Raw genomic sequence first — 22420 nt, forward strand, 5'->3', positions numbered from 1 at the left:
ATACTTGTTCAGTACCTTTAGCAGGGCTGGGTGCAGTAACCATTATAGACAACTATCTTTTTTGGACTACTATAGAACTATGGAGACAGAAGAGAAACATAATTTAGTGGGATATCATTCACTGGAAGTTTCGGAAAGATGTCTCGATGGATTTTAATCAAGTTGTCCATAAACTTTAGAGAGATGCTATTCACTTTTGTAAATGAACCTTATTTTAATAGCTTTGTTTTTTCCCCCAATTTAACATGCTTTCATTTAGCCTATTTCTAATCAGCAGCACTATCAGAATAATAAAACATGCAATATTCAACCTTCGCTTTCTCTTCTGACATCATGTACAATTCTTGTTCACTCATCCAAGCTTCAGCCTCTGCAGCATCGAAATAATACTGTTGGGCTTTGTGAGACTCCACCAAGCGATTGTGCCGCTTCTCCGTTTCTTCAGACAATAATTTCCAAAGTTCTCGTAGATCTGATAATCTCTGCTGAATAGCCTTAGCACTTGGGGAATCAGCAGTTACCATACTTTGGCTTCTCTCAAATATATCATCAATACGTGGTTTATGGCCTTGAATTTCCTTTTGAAGAGTCTAGACAGAAGAAAAAAATGCAGCCTTATTACTACGACACAGAACAAATTCTTGCCTATAGTGGATGCATTCGTATGAACATAATTTGCTGCACGGGTGATAGCTAGTATATAGTGTGGGAGTGTTAATTTCAACAACTAAAAATTCCTTGTTTGTGAAGTACCATGACCTTTTGGCCTGATGGGCTACTACGTCAAATACAATTGTTCTTTTCAGTCATTCATTAAATGAGTTTGCAATCTGCCTTACTCATTTATCCAGTTTTCAGACTACGTAAATGTTATTATTATTCTTAACAATTTTTTTGTTTAGATGGGCATTTGGAAAAAAAAAGGCATGAACTATTACAACTGCTGGATTACTGCTCTGACAGCCCCAAAATGTGCTGCATGGTAATTTAGCTTTCTTATATTTTGAATGTGAAGTGAATGAAATGTTTTGAGCACTGTTTAAGCACAACTGATTGCAAACTGTATAATGGCCCAGACTTTCCTTTCAGTGGTGAAAGGATAGCTTTCACCGATTGCCTTGAATAGTTACCCAGAGACTTTGTGGGCTTATCAATGGACATAATCCCACATCTGGCCCAATGTGGTGTTCTCTATAGGGTATCCATGGAATCTGTGAGCAGGGAAAGCAGCAGGGAGGTTCTGAATCAGACTAAAGAATCCTCACAGACTGCAAACATGCAAGTAAAAAACAGGAAATATACATTACATTTAAACTATTGTACACGAAGCAAAATATAGGTTGGGACATACAGATGGATTAAGGGAGAGAGATAAATGAGAAAAACAGAATAGTTTTCAAAAATTATTTTAATTTTTATTATTTTTTTAAAAAAGATCTGAAGAAGGAATAAGACTCAACACAATTTTTTCTGGGCCAGTGAGGCTGGTCAGCAATAATTATCACGTATTACACCATTACAAACTCACTTTCTCCTGAATGCCCTCACCCTAATATTACCAGCTATTTTTAGTGTGAGACCTAGGGAAGAATTTTAGCCCCCATAAATTCAGTGCCAGGCTGCATGCTGGCACCATTCTGCCCTGGGGCAATTTCCTGGAAGGGGAGTAGAAGGTGCCAGAGGGGCTGCCTCTCCACAAATGGTGGGTAGCCAATTAAAGTGGGCAAAAAACCAATTGGGTCAATTCTCAGAGGTTAATTGGAATTTTCCAGTCAACTTTTGCACCTCCCTCCACAAATCAGTTGCTTCGAGCTGGTGTCCCAGCAGCAGGCCAAGGGCCTAATGTTCTTGGCAGACTGTAAAGCACTTCCCATATATTTGGCCACAACTATCGCTGCAGACCACCCTGTGGAGAAGTACCCCCCTCCACAATAGTGGCCTAGCTGCTGCGGCAAATTTTAGTTCAAAATTTGTTAAAGTTGCTGAGAGAGTGCCTCAAGATGGATGTGTCCTCTCCCTCCTTAAACTGAAAAGGCAGGCAGTAGTTCCTCCTGTGCTGGAGGGCCTCCCAATGGCCCTTCAGCTTCAGGTGGATGGCGAACACACCCTCTTGCCACTAATTGATCAATTCAGGGAAAAATCACTGCCTGGTCACTGTTCCTCATGCAGTGCAAGGTCAGAACACTCACTTGACCCTGACGTCAGAGTCCTGACCCAAAACCCTGCCCTTAATTACCCCAATTTACATATTTGTGATTTCAGTGCTGAGTATACTAGCAACAGCACACCCTTGGAGGAGCAGGGTACTTCTAACAGCAGCTTCTGGGTTCTGCGTTTAACTGTGCATGTGAACACCATAAGTTGCTGTCAGATTTACCTTTAATTATGGCTAGCGTTACTAGCCTCACTATCAATTTGCCACAAAATTTAGGCCAATGTTTCTCATTTAACAAAACTATCATAGCCTAAAGTGAAGTGAAGTCTACTTCAATAAGCCTCTTTTAGTATATTCTGTGCACCTTATCAAGGTACTATATACTTATGTTCGTTCTTACAGTGCAACAGGATGTGAACTTGTGTTTGAACAGCAGTTTCTGCTCAACTTAAATGGAGCATTTAACCCTCTATAACTGGTAACTTTGAAACTGATGATATTGTCAACTGATAAGGGTATCACCCTTTTGGCCATTATAAGTGACTGTTCATTTTAAATGTGGATGTTTTAGCTGGTGGGAACTGTATTTCACTACTGTTAAAAATGGGTATGTTTCATTTATCTGATAAAGTAATATTAACTTTCTAATAAAGTTATGGCCAAGCTCAATAAACTTTGCGTCTGTCTTCTACAGCACAGAAAGAAAATAACTTGCATTGAATAGCATCTTTCACATACTCAAGATCTTCTAAAGCGTTTCTTAGCCAATAAATTATTTTTGAAAGTGAATTCACAATCTGCAAACCATCACAAATATCAGTGATATGAATAACCAGTTTATCTGTTCGTATAGCATTGGTTCTGGGCCGATTGCAAGGTAAGCCACTAAGAGATCTCCCTAATCATCATCTTCAAAAAAAGTGCCTTGGGATTCAACCACACAAGCAGGCAGCATTTAATTTAACATCTCATCCAGAAGATGGCACCTCTGACAACGCAGTACCTCCTCCTCAGTAGTGAAGTTTTGGTGTAGATTATATTTTCAAATACTGGATGCAGACTGGAACCCACAGCCCTCTAATTCAGAGGCAACAGACTGAGCCAAATAAAATTTTGTGCTATTAGGCTACTAGCAGTAAACAATCATGCCACATTTTCAAAACATTTGCATCTATACATTTTTCATCTGTCACCTGGTTTTTCTTGATTAGCATCTGTACAGTCTGGAGGTTGTGACCATGGTCAGTGGATGTTGCAAGAGGCATGCGTTCTTCAGCCCACAACTGAAAGATAAAAATGAATGCCAGTGCTTGGTTTGATTTTTTTTATTACCTGCGTCAGTACACGTAGTGATTATATGCAATAAATTATTTTTGTAGGCGGTTTTGCTGGAGAATGCATTTGAGCTCTCCATTCATTTGCATATTTAAAGTGTATTTTTGAAAAGAACTTAAATGAGAAAATGCCTGAAAGTTTACGTGCCCATCACATAAGCAACGAAGTTGCATTCTTCAATTTTATTGAGTAATTTTGTATAAATTAACTGACTGGAGCACTGATTTTTATTTTTACTGTTTCTCCACCTCTTCCAATTGGGAAGGAGAATAAGGAGGAACAAGTTAAATAAAGTGCTTCATATAAGCCATGATGTTTTGGTGTTGGCAGTTTTACCTTTACTAGCAATTAGATGATTTTTGAAACAGGTGTAACTAAGTTCATTTACAAGGCTGCTTCCAATTTTGTAACACTCTAAAGTACAGCAACACCACCAGCTACTTTGTAACTCTTTCGAGTACAAACACATTTCCATCTGTTCCTATTCAGATGAAATTACATTGTTTCATAATTTGCCATGGTGAGATTTGAACTCTTGATCTTGGGGTTACAAGCCCAGTACCATAACCACTTGGCTATTTAGGCCAAGCCACCAGCTACTTTGTAACTCTTTCGAGTACAAACACGTTTCCATCTGTTCCTATTCAGATGAAATTACATTGTTTCATAATTTGCCATGGTGAGATTTGAACTCTTGATCTTGGGGTTACAAGCCCAGTACTATAACCACTTGGCTATTTAGGCCAAGCCACCAGCTACTTTGTAACTCTTTCGAGTACAAACATGTTTCCATCTGTTTCAGATGAAGTTACATTGTTTCATAGTTTGCCATCGTGAGATTTGAACTCTTGATCTTGGGGTTGCAAGCCCAGTACCATAACCACTTGGCTATTTAGGCCAAGCCACCAGCTACTTTGTAGTCAAGCAATGCAACCTTTGATCAAACAAGCAGTAATTAACAAAAAAGATCAAACCCAAGGCAACACGATAAAGAAGTATGATCTAATTTCTGCATGGATTTTAACTAAGCCAAAACAAAGTACAAGTTAACATGCTCTGTTTAAATTACATATATTGATATTCCTACTTACAATCTCATCCTCCAGATCTCTGTTGAATTGATGTATTTCTTTAGATGCCAACAAGTAGTTTTTCCTTTCATGTAGTGGTTCCAGTAGCTGCAAAAATCTTTTTTCAACTATGGTGCGCTTGCTATCCACCTCATCAATATCTTTGCCTTCTTGGCTTAAAATCTTGGCCTGACCTTTCAGTTCCTCCACTTCCTTCTTTCGCACTTCGATCTGATTTTCTAACATCTAATGAAAGAGAGGGGTAAAAAAAACAGTTTATAAACTGTACCAAATGACAAATGTGCTGCAATATAGAATTTTTCTTTGTGTAGTCTTCAAATATTTTTGAGAGCAGAAAACAGTTCTTATGCAAAATCTTGAGATTGTTAACTGAATAATACAAATTAATTCAGCATGCTGAAGTCACCCCAATTTTAAAATTCATTGTTTTCACACGTCTCACTCTTTCCAGTCTCTGTAACCTCTTTTATCCCCAGAACCCTCCAAGAACTTCGTGCTGTGCTAATTCTGTCCTTTTGCACAACCACAATTTTAATCACTCCACCTCTGACAACCATTCTTCATCTGCCAAGGCCCCGAGCTCTGGAACTGCCTCCCTAAACCCTTCCACCTCTCTTTCCCTTTTTAAGGTGCTTCTCTAAACCTACATTTTTCCTAATATTTCCTTATGAGGCATGGCATCAAATTTTGTTTGATCACACTCCTCTGAAGCACCTTAGAAGGTTTTACTACTTTAAAGGTGTTATGTAAATTAAAGTTATTGTTGCTGTGGATTCATAGCATTAAGCTAATGCTAAGTTTGCAATGTGATCCAAAGAAGCTACCTAACTACCCAGTCTGAAAACTATATTTTCCAGTCAACACAGGTTATTCCTTATTATCTTTATATTTTCCTCCACTAAAAAGCAAATGGGCTATAGAAACTTACTGCCTATTTTGAGTTAGTAACATCAATTCCTGATGATAATTTCACTGAAATACTTTATTTAGACAAATAGACCTAATGAACGATATATAAAAGTAGCCAAAATTAAGATTTTTTATTCTTGATGTAGTAAACTTTCTACTATTTCACATCACCTTGAAAGGGATAAGCTATAGTTGGGTTCTGTACAACAATGCAATTAATTTTCCGAAGATACAAACACAATCTTCATTCTGCGTTGAGGTTTGATGTTTACATATTGCTATTTGAAGATGAAAATATAATTTGACTTAATGAAGACTGCTACTAAAGCAATGAGAATCATCTAATGTCTGAACATATACTTCTTCACCAAGGTGCCCAACAAAGCAATATTGGATCATGGAGTTTAAAATGGATGATCAGAGGAATGTATATAAAAAAAGGCACATTTGAGGGTTCAACTGGTCCACGTTCCATTGTATAAACTAACATTACTGGGTATATACCTGTTGTTTCTTGAGTAGAATAGAGACACTGGTAAGGTCCTTGCCATAATCATCAGATTGGAGCTGACCTTCCAGGTTATGCAGCCATTTGTCTAAATCGGCACAGCTCTGGGTGAAAAGCTCTGCTTTGTTGGCATCGAACAGACGCTGAGCTTTGGCCTGTGTAGTAGATTCTAGTTCTTCCCACAAATGGTGTAGGGCTGTAAGCTTTTCCTTCACGACCACCTCCGTCTCTGGTTTCTCTGCAGTTAGCTGCATTCCCTCCTACAGAATAAATTGAAATAACATTCAGCAATCTACCAGTTCTCACAGCAGCTATCCTGGTATTTCTGGAAATACAAGCAAGCTACCCTGGGTAGCTTCAGTTGTTAACTTCACCTCCCACACAATGAATTCTTTGCATTTGTTTATAAATAGAAAGTACTTGAGTATGTGTAGATTCTGGTGCGCAGTGTGGTCTAAAGCGCAGTGTGTACTACATTAAATAAACTTCCACAATGGAATCTCAAAGCACCAACCAATAAAGAGAACTTGGATGGTGAGTATGACAGGGTGCCTGTGCCCTTGTATCTCACAGAAGAGTTCCTGATGAGATGAGCTCTCAATTTCAGGATGGTGCTTGGAAGGGAGCACCAATTAGACAAGTAGCATTTAACCACAATCTAAAAGACAAATTAATCTAGGTTGCTTTAGTGCACCCTCCAATTGCACACAGATGACACTGGCCATTTATGTATTTTGTATGAAATTACTAATTGCATACACATGGGCATCACTCAAGTCAATAACTCAAGTCCTAAAAACTAGCTTTATGGAAGCCGCAATACTAAGAGCTACATTCTGACCATTGAATTGGTAGTAGGAAAAACCACATCAAAATCTAATTTGAGACAAATCTAATACTGACTAGCCATGCTGCAGCTCAGTTTATCACAGCATCGTTTATAATGTTTTATAATCATAGGTAAAGCCATGCTGTATAGAGGAAAAAATACAATTTTAAGAGCAATTATAATAAGTAAACTCAATTAAAAGAAATTGAGAACTAGGGAAGGGAACAAGGGGCAAGAATTAAAAAAATTATACTCCCGAAATTCAATTTTTTTTCCTCTGGCGTCCAGCTGGGACTCTGAACCTCTGAAGCAGCATTTTCCCCATCAGGGGTGATTGTGCGGGAGCGGGTGGGTTCCTGATCGGCGCCCCCAATTGGGGCGTGCTGCCATTTTACATGGGCGAGCCAATTAAGGCCTGCCCAGCATGATATCTGCCTGTGCGTGCAGGGGTGTGAGGGGGGGGATTCCCTGAGCAGTTCTGTGCGCTTTTTTGTGCATGCACGCGGAAGAGCACGCAGCTCTCCCTGAGGCAAAGTGCTGCCTCAGGGAGATTGGTTGAACTTTTAAAAATTTATTAAAGGTAAGAAAAAAGTTTCCTGACATGTCCCCTCATGTGACACTGTCACATGAGCTGGGACATAGCCATTACTTTTATTTTAAAAATTTCCGAACATTTTAAATCCCTCATGAAACCTCATCCCGCCCGTGGATGAGGTTTCATGCTTTTTCGGAAGGCCGCCTTGGGGCTCTTCGCCTGTCCGCCAACCTTAAGGTTGGACGGGCAGGTCCATTAATCATCTTAATTACTTTTTTAATGGCCTTAATAGGCTGTTGACAGGTCGGCAGGTGCACAGCTGAGTCGGCTGCGTGCTCGCCGAACTGAAAATCTAAATGACGTGGGGTGACTTCGGGATGCACGTCCGACATCACCTCACGTCATTTTACGTGTTGGTGAGCGGGCCCCGCCCCCACTCACCGACTGGGAAATGCTGCCTCTGGAGTAATGGCATAAATCAATGGGGTTTGGGGGGGGTGGTAAACTGGAATTTCCAGGTGTCTATACTTAGACGCAGTATGGTCCAAAAGGTACTTGTAAAATTGAAATATCTATTTTGAGGCAAATCTAATACTGACTAGCCATGCTGCAGCTCAGTTTGTCACAGCACCGTTTTATAATGTTTTATAATCTTAGGTAAAGCCATGCTGTATAGAGGAAAAATACAATTTTAAGAGCAAAATTATGTGGATTTACACAAAGAAGATGAAGCAAACTTATTAGATGAGTGTACAGCGTAAAATCGCAAAGCTGATTTGGAAAAAGAAGTTGGCCAGAAAGGGGAGGGTAGAATTAAAAACAAACGTCTAACAGAGCAAATCACTAAAGCAACAGTATCAATTGGTAAATTCTATTCACTGAATTCTTATGAATTACCACTCTGCTTCCAGAGAAGTACCAATACTTTAATCCTGCAAGTTTTAAGATCTTATGCATCAGGCAAGCTGGGATCAATTATTGTTAATTATTTTGCTGATAAAAAGAGACATGTCAGGAAACTCGCAAGAATACCAATATAAGGGAGAAGACAACAATTTATACTGTATGTGAAGAGAGTGCAGATTGGTCGGCAAGTGGCATTGCCATGATGGAGAATGCACCAGTGACGGTGACTGAAAGTTAACTGCCGAGCATTGTTTGAAATTTAAACCAGGCCGCTTGACCTTGATATTCCTCAGGGCAATGCCATGACCAATCTCAGCGAATGACTGTCACTTATTTTGTTTAGCTGAGACAGGTGCAATTTATGTACATGTTCTTTCTGTCTGCAAAGAACAGGACCCTGTGTATTAATATATGCAGCTTCCAGTACTCACAAATGTGCCACATTGTGAGCTGACTGACAATCTTAAATTGGCTGTCAGCTTAATTTTTAGCAAATTCAGGAGGCCTAAGGCCATCCCTTTTGGCCCTGAAAAGTGCCCAGTCTACCTCAGTTTACCCTGGAAAGGCAAGATACCTCAAAAATTTAAAGCTAGCTGTTTCACACTGCTGCTATGTAGTAGCAACACGAGTGGTATTCACTACTAACAGGATGCTGCCATCGAGCCAAAAAGACATTCTGCCTAACACACAAATGAGTAATGTGGTATATGAATTTCAGTGCCAGTGTGATGCTAAGTATGTAGGCCGTACATCCCAAAGTCCCAACTGCTGTTCACGATGGGCAGGGGTACAGATCTTACCCAACCAGTTTTGCTTGCAAAACTCAAAACAGTGTCTAACATTAGATGTGATTCCGCAATTGGACAACATTTGCTAAATAATCTTCAACGTGCTAAGACTTACGCTGACAACCAATTTAAGATTGTCTTTTGGGCTTGCAGTTTGTACTGGAAGCTAAATATATTGATACACAGGGCCCTGTTCTTTACAGACACAAAGAACATGTACATACATTCCGCCTGTTTCAGCTAAACAAACTAAGTGACAGCCATTTGCTGACTCATTGTTGTTTTTCCCATTATATTGGTGTTTTTGCAAGTGTCCTGATGAGTGCAAGATTTAAAGCTTAGACATATCTCCTTTTTCAGCAAGACTCAAGTTCTGTACTACCAAACGACTATTAATTATTTTGTTGCCATCACAAAGTGACAACAGAAGTGAAAGGGTTAATTTTCAAACTGTAAACTTAAAAAAAATCACTCCAAGCGGCAATATATTTATTACAGAAACAGAAACAGAATTGAGTATTCAAGATTCTATCATACCTTATCAATTTTATCCAGCCATTCTTTATTTGATGCAAGCTCTGCCATAAAAGCCTGATGCTTCTGCCATTTGCTGTGCAAATTTCTGGCTTCATCATAGGACATGTCCTGAGCAGTGAGCATCTTCTCACTGATCCAAAGGGACAACTATAAAACAAAAGCATTAAGGTGTGTTCAAGGAATATAACATTTATAATCTACAATGCACATATAAAACAAAGTACTTTGTTAACAATAAGTTGTATAGCAAGTTTACTTCCTGGCAGTCTTGGAGAAATTTCTGTAGGTCTCTATTATCCTTAAGGCGCATAAGTAGTTCGCTGGCAGCCTCACGGTTCTTCTTATGCCTATAGGTTAAATTTAATAGTAACATTTTTAAGGAGTTGTTTAGAATGATTTCTAAATAAAAAGGTTTTTTTAAGATGAGTCTTTAGGGTCACATTGCACAGGTTTTTCAATATGCAACTTTCCCTTTTTCATACCCTACATTGCATCCTAATGTTAACAGTTGCAGTTCTTGAGTGTACCAAAGAGAAGGGAATTAATTTACCCACTTTATACAGAAAATACAGTAACTACATCTTGAAAACTACATTGCAGTACAAAGCTGTAACACGAGCTAATGCTTCAGATTAGATTACATGCAAGGACAGATCTCAAATTGTTCAGTCTTGAGGCACTTCATGTAAGAGTTGAATGTACATGAGCTTTAAGATGCACCCTGATGGAACAGTGGCTGAAACAGATGTCTCACACGTTAAATTTATGATAGCCAGATGGTTAAAGTAGAAAACCAGATGTCAATCTTTTACTTAATACTAAATTTACCTATTGAATTCAACATTACAAATGAATGCCTTCTCCCTAAACAACACCCAGTGTCCAAGAAGTCTTTCTTTATATGTGCTCAAGCTAATCAATCAATGCCTTCCACTTGTATATCCTTAACAGTAATACAATTAATATACCATTAAAATCACAAGCTTTGAAGACATGAATGAATATTGGAGAATGTTTCTAATATTTTAGGCCTTCTACCACTTTCCGTTACACACCATTGGGATAGTAGGTTATCTAGACAATGTAATAGCTTTCATTACTGTCAGTTATCAGTACTTTGTTCTTGCTGCTAATAACCTGGTTATTGATTATAATCTGGATAATGCAGAGTAAAATCTTCTTCTAATAGTAAATCTTCCTGTTTTGGGTGTCAATAAATCAAATTTAAATCCACTTTGTAGAACTGAGTGGAATTTGAGTTGTTATCAGAAAGCACTGGCCTCCTTTGCTTTGACCTTTTGGAGAAAAGTGTTAGTGGGGAGAACATGAAGAATTTCTTCCAGAAAATATATCCCTTGGATGTGATATTTGATCTGTGATGTTTGTATTTAGGGATAGTTCTATATGGGGAACCTCTGAAATGACCAAGAATAATTTTAAACAGCCTTTTAGGCCACCTCTCAAAAGGCTTCCCTTGCTACAGTAATTAACCAAACATGGAGCATAAGACTGAGAACAGGCAGTAATTACTTTACAAAGAACCTGGATACGAGAAACTGGAACACACCAGTTAAAAGATCCTGAGGAACTTCTGCTTTTCTTTTTTTGAATTGAAAATGCAACAATGTTCTACCCTCAGAATATTTAAAACTATTCACCACTCTGCTGTGACTGCAGTTTTTTTCTGCAGGGTGGGGGTGGGGGGGGGTGGGGGTGTGTGTGTGTGTGTGTGGCAGGAAAGAATGATTTAAACACCTAACAGTTTTCCACTCTTGTAATTGATTAGTTTCCAACAGTCACCAATAAACTGGTCCGAAGGCAGCCACACAGTGCAAAGTGAAAAGAAAAATGGGAAGGGATCATCTTAATGCTAAAACAATTTATCAGAAACAGGTAGGTTTTCAGGAACAGTTTTTCAAAGGCAAGTAAAATAATTACTGGGCTGCGTGTGATGGTAGAAAGTATAATACATGGGGCAGAATTTTGCCCTTGATAATATCCCTGAGGCCCAGAGCTGCCTCAGGGAGATGAAAAGTTTGAAAAAAAAAATAAAGAAATTAAAATTAAAGTACAACATGTCCCCTCATGTGACCCTGTTACATGAGCAGGGACATGTTATTAATTGAGTTTTAAAATTTTTACTTTATTTTTATTTGCTTTAGGAAACCTCATCTCGCCCACGGATGAGGTTTCCTAAAAAGTGAAAAGGCTGCTTTGGCCTTTTCGCCTGCCCGCCAACCTTAAGGTTGGACAGGCAGCGAAAAATTTCATTTTCTTACCTTGTTAATGGTCTTAATAGGCCTTTTAAGTGTCATCAGGTGCATTGCTGACTCCAGCATGCACCCGCTGACCGAAATATCGCACGACTGCGCGGTGACGTTGGGCATCAACACGCATCATTTTATGCTCGAGTGGGTCAGGCGCATACCTGCCCGCAGGGGTAAAACTTTTGCCCATGAATTCTTTTAATACTCGTTTCGTGATGTATATCGTTACATTTCCACTATGTCAACTTAAAAAACCTAGTTGCTTTGCTAAATAAAGACCAAATTATGGTACTGCAGAAGGGCACTCAATGGAAATTTGTCTTAGAATGAGCTCTCCAACAAATCAAGACTCCAACATTAGATAATGATACAAGTACAGTAAAAATTCACTCCTAATGAAGTAGAATATAACTATTTGCAGAGAATATAGGATATTCTCACGAATGTAGGATATTAAAGTTAAGGGTTTACAAAAAGGACAGAACCTCACTTCATTAGTTTCTTTCTTACCTTTCATCAATTGAGTCAACTTTCTCCTGGATTTTGTCAGAATAAATATTGCCATCGCTGACTAGTCTCCTGCCTGTCTCTACCACTCCATTGATCTTATCTTCATTAGCATCCATGGTAGTCATGAAGTCTTCCTGCTTCTTAATGGCAGCTTCAGCAGCCTCTAGTGTGGTGGGCATTTCAGTGTGTGCCAACACATACTCCTTTATTTCAACAAATCAATGAATTGTCAATCAGCTTTGTATAGTCACTTGTAATCAGGGAATAAAAACACTGATTGCACATAAAATGACTTGTTCCACTTTTAAGTTAATTCATGCTCAGTACAAGATTTTTCTTGGAATGGTTTGGATTACAGTCCAGTACTTCCCAAATTCTTCTAAGCTTTCTCTTCATATTACTCTAATTTGTTTAAACTTTGATTTCCATCTCTTCCTAACAGCACTGTGAGTATACCCACACCAGACAGACTGTAGCGGTTCAAGGCGGCAGCTCACCACCACTCTCTCAAAGGTAATTAGGAATGGGCAACAAATGCTGGCTTTGCCAGCAACATTCACATTCTATGAAAGACTAACAAAATATTTAGAGAAATGCAAGTTAAAAAACCTGGTGACAGATTTTAAAAAAGTTTATCTATCTCACTGTTTGTATCTGCTCAGCTGAGCATTTTCTGCTGATCTGGACCAAAGGCAGCAGGTTTCAAACAGTGGGTCAATTGAATTTTAGTTTCCATCAGATTGGAATAAAATAATGAAAAGTGAGGAAAAATTTTACAAATGTGAGAAGCAACGTGCTAGATCAGTGTTAGAAAATTACCAAAGGGTCCAGGTTATAAGGTGCAACTCAAAGCCAAAATTAACTATAAGATTCTGTGCTTAGCTTACCTGGTTGTTAAGGAACCCTTCTGCTTGCTTTGTGTCTCTTAAGAAAAGTTGGTATGAATGAGATTGGGACAGGTGATTCTGTCTGTTCTCCCACATCTTGTGCAGCTCATTCCATCCAGTATCCAAAGCCTGCAGACGCTGGCGTAGGAACATATATTGTGCATCTGTTTGCCCCTGCGTTACCATTTCACCCATGTCACGCATTTTCTGGTAGTCTTCTTCATAGTTATTAATTTCATTTTTGATGTTTTCATGCTGGGTAAGCAGCTTCTCCCCTTCTGCCAGGGTGTTGGGCATATCTTCAGAGGCAATTGCAGTTTGGGTTCTTGATAGCCAGGATTGGAAGTCATCCAAATCACGCAGGAATTGCTGAAGCTTGTTTGCTTCACCAAGGGATTCTTCTCGGTTCTTCAAAGTATATTTCATTTCTTCCCAGACATCATTGATTTCTGCAAGACGGCTCATTATAGCATGTTCCTGGTCAGGATGTTCAGCAGCAAGTCTTTCAGCTTCTTTCTGCAGGTCATCTAGTTTAGCTTCAATAGCTGTCAAATCACGTTCCATTCCAGTTAATTTCCTTTGGAGGGCCATGACACCAGCAAGATCGTTGCCCAGATCTTGTGTGGATTCAATGACTTTGGTCTTTTCCCTAATCCAAGACTTTGTTTCATTGCATTCAAGGTGGTAGTTCTGAATGCTGAGTGCAGAATTGAGTGCATCTTTCTTTTGGTCCACTAGTTGACGGAATTGACTCCACCTGGAATCAAAATAACAAAGTGGAATCACAGGTAAACATAGCATTGTGCCACTCCTAACCCACAAGAAAATATGAGGGGTTAGCCACAAGCATTATTTTAACTGCCTCCCTGCACCACCTAGTTTCTGTTAGGTGGGGGCAGTTAAAATCAAGGTGCATGATGTCTGTGTGCTTTAGTCTCTCGATAAATGATACATTCTGCAATAAATTGAAAACACCTTTCCAATGAGAAATAAATTTGACTTAAACAGTTTTAAGTCTGATCCATGTACATAGGAAACAAATACAAGCAACAGGTCACGTGGCTGCTTAAACTGTTAGGTAACCAGTGAACACAAATCTAGTGGCAAGTGAACAAACACAAAGAACTCTTAGGAATAATTTCAGCAAACAAGCTGAGTCCAATTAAGCAACTTCAAATAGGTTCATATCATCATACAAACCAGGACAAAATTCAATAGAGCTGCACTGGCACTTTTTGGAAGTCCTTGAACTTAAGTTGAAAAGTTACAACTACATAGAATGGTATCTTGGGACAGAAATGCTCTCTAAGACTGACTGAGAACTGTAGGAAATGTAAAATATCAATGCAGTTTGGTCTTAATTAAACGTTACAATTTAAACAAACTTGAGTTAAGAATCTAAATATGCTTCCATTGTGGCAAAATTATAAAGAAGAGCTCACTTATTGCTGTAAAAAGTGTCAAAGTGGCAAATAAGGTTGTTCTAATTTGTTTGATGCTTCAGTGTATGATCTAACAGGCCATAATGTAAGTAGTAGTAGCTTGAAATTAGTGGGTAACAAAGAAATTCAATGAGTACTCTAGAACCAGTACTAAATGTAGGCTGAAAGTGAGGATCCAATGGACAGCACAACCTGATGACAACCTCTCAGCTGAATGGTCGTCAGCAAAGGTAGGTCTCTTTCAATATGCTCAAGTACACAGGGATGCTACTACAGGAGTTGGGCACCAAGATTCATAAAAATTGCAATCATGCATAAAAATTAGACAATAACATTCCTTGGATTTGATGCTCAATGCAAAAACAGCCTTTTCTACAAAACCTCTCAATCAAATTCTATTTTCTTGTCAGCCATAATAATCCTTTGTGTGACAGTCATACCTTGTATTTAGCTTATCTTGCTGTGCTTTGATCTCCTTTTCACTAGGATGCCCGCTGTGGATCAACTGACGAGCTATCTGGTTCACCACTGCGATACGAGAAGCCTGGTTGTTCATTTCTGGCTCCAAACTTTCAAACCTGTAGAAGTACAAAAATTAAACTTGGATCAATCAAGAGCTGGATTCTTGGACTGATTTCCTAATTCTTTAAAAAAAATTTTTGAACAGTGCTGCTGAGATGATTCTGGGAACGTTCAGAAAATCTAATACTTGGTTAGCTTTGTATTTATCTAATGTTTTCGGTTTCCAACTTTCTACCTCTCTTCTCTCCATAAGTGAAGAAAGCAATTTATGCTACAATAAGGTGTCTTTGTTACTTTCAGCTTTCTGCTACTTTGCCACAGTGGACATTCAATTCATGCAAGTTGGGACAATAAGCACTCGTAGGCTCTTTAATTGTGGAGGTATCACTGTCTAGCTTAGTCTTATATCCACACCTAATGTGCTGTGAGGGCATGTTTCAGCTTACATCACTGAATAGTCATTAGGAGCAGAATTCTTGGCTGATTTTTCAATTCTCAAGCCAAGGGGTATGTGGACAAATTGTAGTGTTCACCAACAATCCAGCAGTGATCAGCTAAGTCAGTCCAGGCAAGGGATGCTTGCAAACTCAGTAATATAAAACAACTGCTGTGCATTTAACTTCTGAGCCATTAAGGGTGATTATTCTGATGAAAGGTCAACCACCTCAAGTGTAAACACAAATGCAGCCTGATCCACTGAATGTTTCCCAGCATTTTCTGTTTTTATTTCATGTTTCCAACATCCATGTTACTTTATTTGGGTCATTTCTGACATACAAACTCAAGATTCTTGAAAAAGTTATCACCATTGTAAACAATGTAGAATTAGCTCTCCAATACATTTGTATGACACAAGCATTGTATACAGTGCTATTTAAATATTTAAAGGTGCTCGTTTAAAAGCAAAATACATCTAAATACATACTTGCTATGAAAAAAAAATAATTTTAGTTGTAACACTATAGTAATCAATAAAAGCATTTTAGTTACAAAAAAGAAACATTCTCAGAATATGTACCTGTGATACTGTGATGCTATCTTTCTAGAACAGGGATCTGCTCTGGAGCTGCAAATGGATCATTAAGGACTCATTGCTGCTTTTGACCTTCACTGATCAAACCCATTTTGATGGTAATTAAATGGCTTGTTTCTTTTTTAAAAACTTTCATTAACATTGACCCAGATTTTCATGAAGTCCAGAAGGACTGCAGAGCCATTTAAAAATGGCAGCAGGACCCAATTCCAAGATACCCGTCACCATACTCAGCAGCCCCAATTTTCGCCAGTGCGTGATAAGGGTATGGGTAGCAAACCCAACCTGGCTGGCTCCCACTGAGGGAGGGGAGTAGGCATCTCCTAGACCCCTGCAATTTTAATGGACTTGGGCCAGCTACTTACCTGGCAGGGGAGAGACCTTGATCGCGTTTCTGCCAGGGAAAGGTCATCCAGCAATGGCTATAACCAGTCGAATCCCTTACTATGGGGTACCTAACACCATCCGAGTCATGGTGAAGGGCAGCAAGGAAGGAACAGTTATGGATCGGACCTTCTTCACCAAGAGGATCCTATTCAAGCTGTGTGGTTTCGAGGCTGCGGAGATCTACTGCCTACAGGACTTCCCCAGCACTGGATTTTTTAATATGACGTTCAAGCAAGAGGCAGCTTGCGTCAAGCTCCTGAAGGTGTTTGAGGACAAGAAAGACCTGCCAGAGATGAAGATCCTGACGGCGGAGCCGCTCTTTGCTCTGCCGTTGCAACGAGACCGGGTTGCGACGGTGCATCTTTACAACCCCTTCGTCCCTGTCGCTGACGTGCTCACCTTCCTTACCAGGTACTTCAATAAGGTTGGGAGCTGCACCGCGGTTAGAGACGATTTGGGGATCTGGACATGTAAATGCCAGGTTAAGGTCACGCTCAAGACCGACGGTAAGGGAGCCATCTTCCACCCTCCTTACAGATTCGCTATCGGGGGAAGCCGTGGCTACCTTGTCTATGCTGGGCAACTTAAACTTTGTCGCTCATGACGCAAGGCTGGTCATGTGGCGGCCAAATGCAGCACCGTCCTCTGCAAGAACTGCAAACAGGAAGGGCACCAGACAAAAGACTGTAAACAGGCTAAGTGCTGCAACCTGTGTGGCAAAGCAAGTCACCTCTACAGGATCTGCCCCAAACGTTGCCGTACTTATGCACAGGCAGCCAAAGCCAATGAGGGGGAAGCAGAAGAAATGCCTCGGGTCACTCCAACCACCAAGGCCCCCAGGGAGAACAACGGGACAAAAGAGGACACAGAGAGAGATAAGGTGGAGGAAAAGATTGGGGCAACAGACAGCCAATCAACAACACTGCCCCCTGAACCTCCCACTCCTCAGGAGAGCGAATCAATGGAGGAGGAGGAGGCAGCAGTGGGAAAGCAGCAGGGGGAGTGGCAGCTGGTGAAAAGAGCCAAAAGGAAGAAGGGGCTAAGAAGAAACCAAGCCACTTCCCAGACAAGAGGCATCTCCCATCCGACACGGATAACAAGAGCAGCAGCTCTTCGGACGAAGAAGGGCCAGGGTGGCACCGACAGAAGAAACGGCAAAACGTTAGGGAGTTGGAGGACGAAACACCCAAGTTCCAGAACATTGGAGACAATGAGGAGACCAGCGCACCCCAACTTTGCCCACAACCCGAAGAGGCCAGTGCACCACAGCCCCAGGAATCTGGGAGCAGTGAGGCGCTCAGCGCACCCCAGCTCTGGGAAGCCGGGAGCAGCAATGCCCCAAAGGGGGAGGGTATTGGAGAAGCTTCTCCAACAGAGGACATTTCAAACCCCGTTCTCTGCACGGACCCCCAGATGCCACCCGAGCAGAACATCGCCAATGGGGAGTTCAGGACAGTTTCCTCAGCCCATCCAAAGTGAGGCAATTTGAGCACACTACAGGCATGAAGGAGCAAACCAAAGGTCTGGAACTCTCAGAGACAACAGGTTTGGTAAGAGACTAAATGCTTTAAAATGGGTTTAAAGATTGCATCCATAAATGTGCTTGGCATTAAATCTACTACACCATGTGTTGCAACCTTGGACTACCTTGCCAAGGCCAAAGCTAACCTGTTGTTTCTGCAGGAGTGTGCGATACCGCACCTCAGCTCCTACAGGCAATGGCCACGATGGTGGTCTCATGGGCCATCGATCTGGTCGGGAGGAAACGACTCTCGTTCCTCCAGCCTGGGGATTCTGCTGCAGGGAGGCAGCTTCACCGTCTCCCAGGTTAAGGAGGTGGTGGGCGGGCGCCTCCTCGTAGCAGACGTAATGTACAAGAATGCTCCACTCTGGTTAATTAACGTGTACGCCCCAGCACAAGGGGCTGAGCGGCTGGAGTTTTTCAGCAGCTCCCACTGCTGCTGGCAACCTCCAGGCCGGTCATTCTGGGCGGTGACTTCAACTGCATCATTGATGCGGCTGGACGATCTGGCAGGGCTGAAAGCAGATTGGACGCTACGTCCAGATCCCTGATGGAAACAGTAAAGGATGCCAAGCTGCACGACGTCTTCAGCAACCTTGCAGACGGAGCGCAGCATAGATACACCTGGTCGCGGCCTGACGGGTCCATCCGTTCCAGGATAGATTTCCTGTTTGTGTCCCGTGCATTTGCAGTCAGATCCACCGACGTCAAGCCGGTGTTCTTCTCTGACCACTGCCTCCTACTGGCTGACAGCCACTTAGAGAAGGACCAGAGGGTGGGCAGGGGGGCATGGAAGTTAAACGTGCAACTGCTGACCCCAGAGAACATTGAGGAGCTCAAGAGGGATTATAAAGGTTGGAGAACCGTGAAACCCCACTTTGAGTCACTGACACACTGGTGGGAAGCAATCAAGGGAAACATCAAGAGGTTTTTCATCCTCAAAGGCACCCAGAAAGCTAGAAAGGAACAGAGGGAAATGTCCCGAAAAACATGCAGAATCTGCTCCGGCTGCAGTCGATGGGGGTTGATGTCAAGGAGGAACCCCAAGAGGTGAAGAGCCAGCAACCCTCGCTCTTTGCCTTGGAGGCCTCCAAGATCATCTTCCGTTCCAGAATCCACTCCGTGGCTCAGTAAAGTCATCGCAGTCCGACATTTTGAGGATCAGCAAATCCTTTTATGTCGGATTGTATGACGTGAAGCCCACAGACAGCACGGCCTCCCAGTCCTTCCTGTCCTCTATCACGGAGGTCTTAGACGACAGTACACGGGAGAGCCTGGACAAACCGCTAACTCCTGACGAACTGACTAAGGCTCGAGTCCTTCGAAAAGAGTAAAACTCCCGGAAGCGACGGCTTGCTGGCGGAGTTGTATTCGGCTCCATGGGACTGGATCGGCCCGGACCTGCTAGAAGTGTACGAGAGTATGCTCCTGGCCGGCAGTATGTCAGAATCCATGAGGAAAGGCATTATCACCCTCATCTACAAGCACAAGGGGGAAAGAGAGGAAGTTAGAAATTGGCGACCCATTTCACTGTTGAATGTGAACTATAAGATTCTGTCCAAGGTCATCGCTAATTGGGTCAAATCCGCTCTGGAATTGGTGATCCACCCTGACCAGACCTGTACTGTGCCAGGCAGGAAGATCTCGCGCTGCTCAGGGATACGATTGCCTATGTACAGGGCAGGGGTGTGGATACCTGCCTCATCAGCCTGGATCAGGTGAAGGCCTTTGACAGAATATCGCACACCTACATGGTGGATGTGCTCTCCAAAATGGGGTTTGGGGAGAGAATTCACAATTGGGTCCAACTGCTCTACACTAACATCAGTAGTGCAGTCTCAATCAATGGGTGGGAATCAGATAGCTTTCCGATTAAATCTGGAGTCAGGCAGGGCTGCCCTCTCTCGCCTGTTCTTTTCGTGTGTTGCATAGAACCCTTTGCTCAGTCCATCAGGAAGGATCCGGGCATAAGAGGAGTGACGATCCCAGGCAGTAGAGGCACTCAGATCAAAGCCTCCCTGTACATGGACGATGTCGCCGTCTTCTGCTCGGATCCCCTGTCGGTGCGCAGACTGATCCACATCTGGGACCAGTTTGAATTGGCCTCGGGAGCCAAGGTAAATCGTGGGAAGAGCGAGGCTATGTTCTTTGGGAACTGGGCTGAACGATCCTTTGTCCCCTTCACTGTCAGGGCTGATGGCCTGAAGGTGCTGGGGATATGGTTCGGAGGGACCAGGGCATGCGTTAGAAACTGGAAGGAGCGAGTGTCTATGGTGAAAAGGAAATTGGGTATGTGGGAGCGACGCTCCCTCTCCATTGCGGATAAGAACCTGGTCATCAGGTGTGAGGCACTCTCGCTGTTGCTGTACGTGGCGCAGGTCTGGCCCATTCCACACTCCTGCGCGGTGGCGAACACCCGAGCCATCTTCCGCTTTATCTGGAGGTCGAAAATGGATCGTGTCCGCAGGGACACGATGTACAAGGCTCTACATAAAGGGGGAAAAAAACGTGCCCAACATCGCCCTCATACTGATGGCCACACCTTTATGTGTGGCTGCATCAAGCGGTGCGTAGACCCTCAGTATGCAAACACCAAGTGTCACTACATGCTGAGGTTCTACCTGTCCCCAGTGTTGCGAAGGATGGGTCTGGTCAAGCTGCCGCTGAACGCTCCAAGTAGTTGGACCATGCCGTACCACCTGTCCCTAGTGGAAAAATTTATGCAGAGAAACACCTTTGACCACAAGGCCATCAGGCAGTGGTCGGCACGTAACGTCTTAAAGACCCTGAGGGAAAAGGAGAGGGTGGACCGGTGGGATGATTCCCCGAGCAGACTGACGAAGTCATTTGGCAGAACGCCTCATCACCAGAACTTTCCAACAAGCACCAAGACATAGCTTGGCCGGTGGTGAGAAAGGCCCTCCCCGTCAGATCCTTCCTACACGCCAGGAGTCTCACCCCCTCGGCACGTTGCCCTCGAGGTGGCTGTGGTGGGGAAGGGACTGTTGTTCACCCCCTTGTAGATTGTGCCTTTGCAAAGAAAGACTGGAGAGAGATGCAGTGGTTTCTGTCGAGGTTCATCCTGAGCAGTTCTGTGACACAGGACTCTATGCTCTATGGGCTGTTCCCAGGGACACACACCGAGACAAACATCATCTACAGCTGGAGGATCATCAACTCGGTAAACTTGGTCTGCCCGAAACTTGTTGGTCTTCCAGCGAAAAGAGTTGTCCCTGACCGAGTGTTGCAGACTGGCACATTCCAAGGTCCAGGACTATGTGCTGAGGGATGCACTAAAGCTTGGGGCAGCTGCCGCAAAGGCGCAATGGGGAAGGGTCGCTGCCGAAGACCTTCCTGCCACAGTGCACCAAGGGGCTGGAAACTGTAAAGAGCCCCTCGGGATGTACAGCTCAAAATGAATGTCTGCCAATGATTATAATATTCATTGTTTGTACTGATACACCTTGTGATTCATGTTGTAAAAGTTGAACCTGATAGTATTTTTGTGATGGTGATTTTGAAATGGTTTGAAATGTTGTTGAAGATTTATGAATAAAGTATATTTTTGCCAAAAAAAAAAAGACTTGAACCAGCTTCTCCATGACTCTGGTTCATCTCAGAGGAGTCATAATCATAAAAACAAAAAACTGCGGATGCTGGAAATCCAAAACAAAAACAGAATTACCTGGAAAAACTCAGCAGGTCTGGCAGCATCGGCGGAGAAGAAAAGAGTTGACGTTTCGAGTCCTCATGATACTTCAACAGAACTTCTGTCGAAGGGTCATGAGGATTCGAAACGTCAACTCTTTTCTTCTCCACCGATGCTGCCAGACCTGCTGAGTTTTTCCAGGTAATTCTGTTTTTGAGTCATAATCATAGTCTGGATACAGGATCCTTTTGAAAGCCAAGTTCAAAAGGTCCTACCCAAGCCCACTTCTCATGTCATCTAAGTGCCAACGCTTGCCCCCCCCACTGACCCCATACACCCTCCATGCCCATTCACCATTTTCCTCCAAGAAATATGAATGACTGCTTTTTTCTAAGTAGTTCCACACATGTTATTATAGTGTCCATTGGTTCTGTACATCGTGTGTATTATGTGAATGGGCATGGAAGCTCCATGAGTTGACATGGTGGCTATAAGGGGCAATGGGGTTAAGCAGGGAGGGGGGGAATGAATTGGCATTTAGCTGGCATGGAGAGTGGGTGGGAGGTGGATGATGGGGTGTGAGGGATGAGGGCTGGAGGGCCTAAAAT

General features: G+C 42.2%; 1 protein-coding gene across 3 annotated transcripts in view; it reads right to left on the reverse strand.

The window, feature by feature from the left end:
• Positions 1-22420, reverse strand: part of sptbn1 (spectrin, beta, non-erythrocytic 1) — a 297759-nt gene that overhangs the window by 41021 nt on the left and 234318 nt on the right. For all 3 annotated transcript variants that reach the window (XM_041174961.1, XM_041174970.1, XM_041174980.1), the window contains 9 exons: positions 15140-15277; positions 13258-14014; positions 12371-12573; positions 9850-9940; positions 9594-9740; positions 5995-6258; positions 4582-4806; positions 3349-3438; positions 312-590 (listed from right to left, as the gene is read on the reverse strand). In XM_041174961.1, the coding sequence (XP_041030895.1) occupies positions 312-590; positions 3349-3438; positions 4582-4806; positions 5995-6258; positions 9594-9740; positions 9850-9940; positions 12371-12573; positions 13258-14014; positions 15140-15277 (2194 nt within the window). The remainder of the gene's footprint in view (positions 1-311; positions 591-3348; positions 3439-4581; positions 4807-5994; positions 6259-9593; positions 9741-9849; positions 9941-12370; positions 12574-13257; positions 14015-15139; positions 15278-22420) is intronic.

This window comes from Carcharodon carcharias, chromosome 2 (assembly GCF_017639515.1).
Source record: "Carcharodon carcharias isolate sCarCar2 chromosome 2, sCarCar2.pri, whole genome shotgun sequence".
Lineage (NCBI taxonomy): Eukaryota > Metazoa > Chordata > Chondrichthyes > Lamniformes > Lamnidae > Carcharodon > Carcharodon carcharias.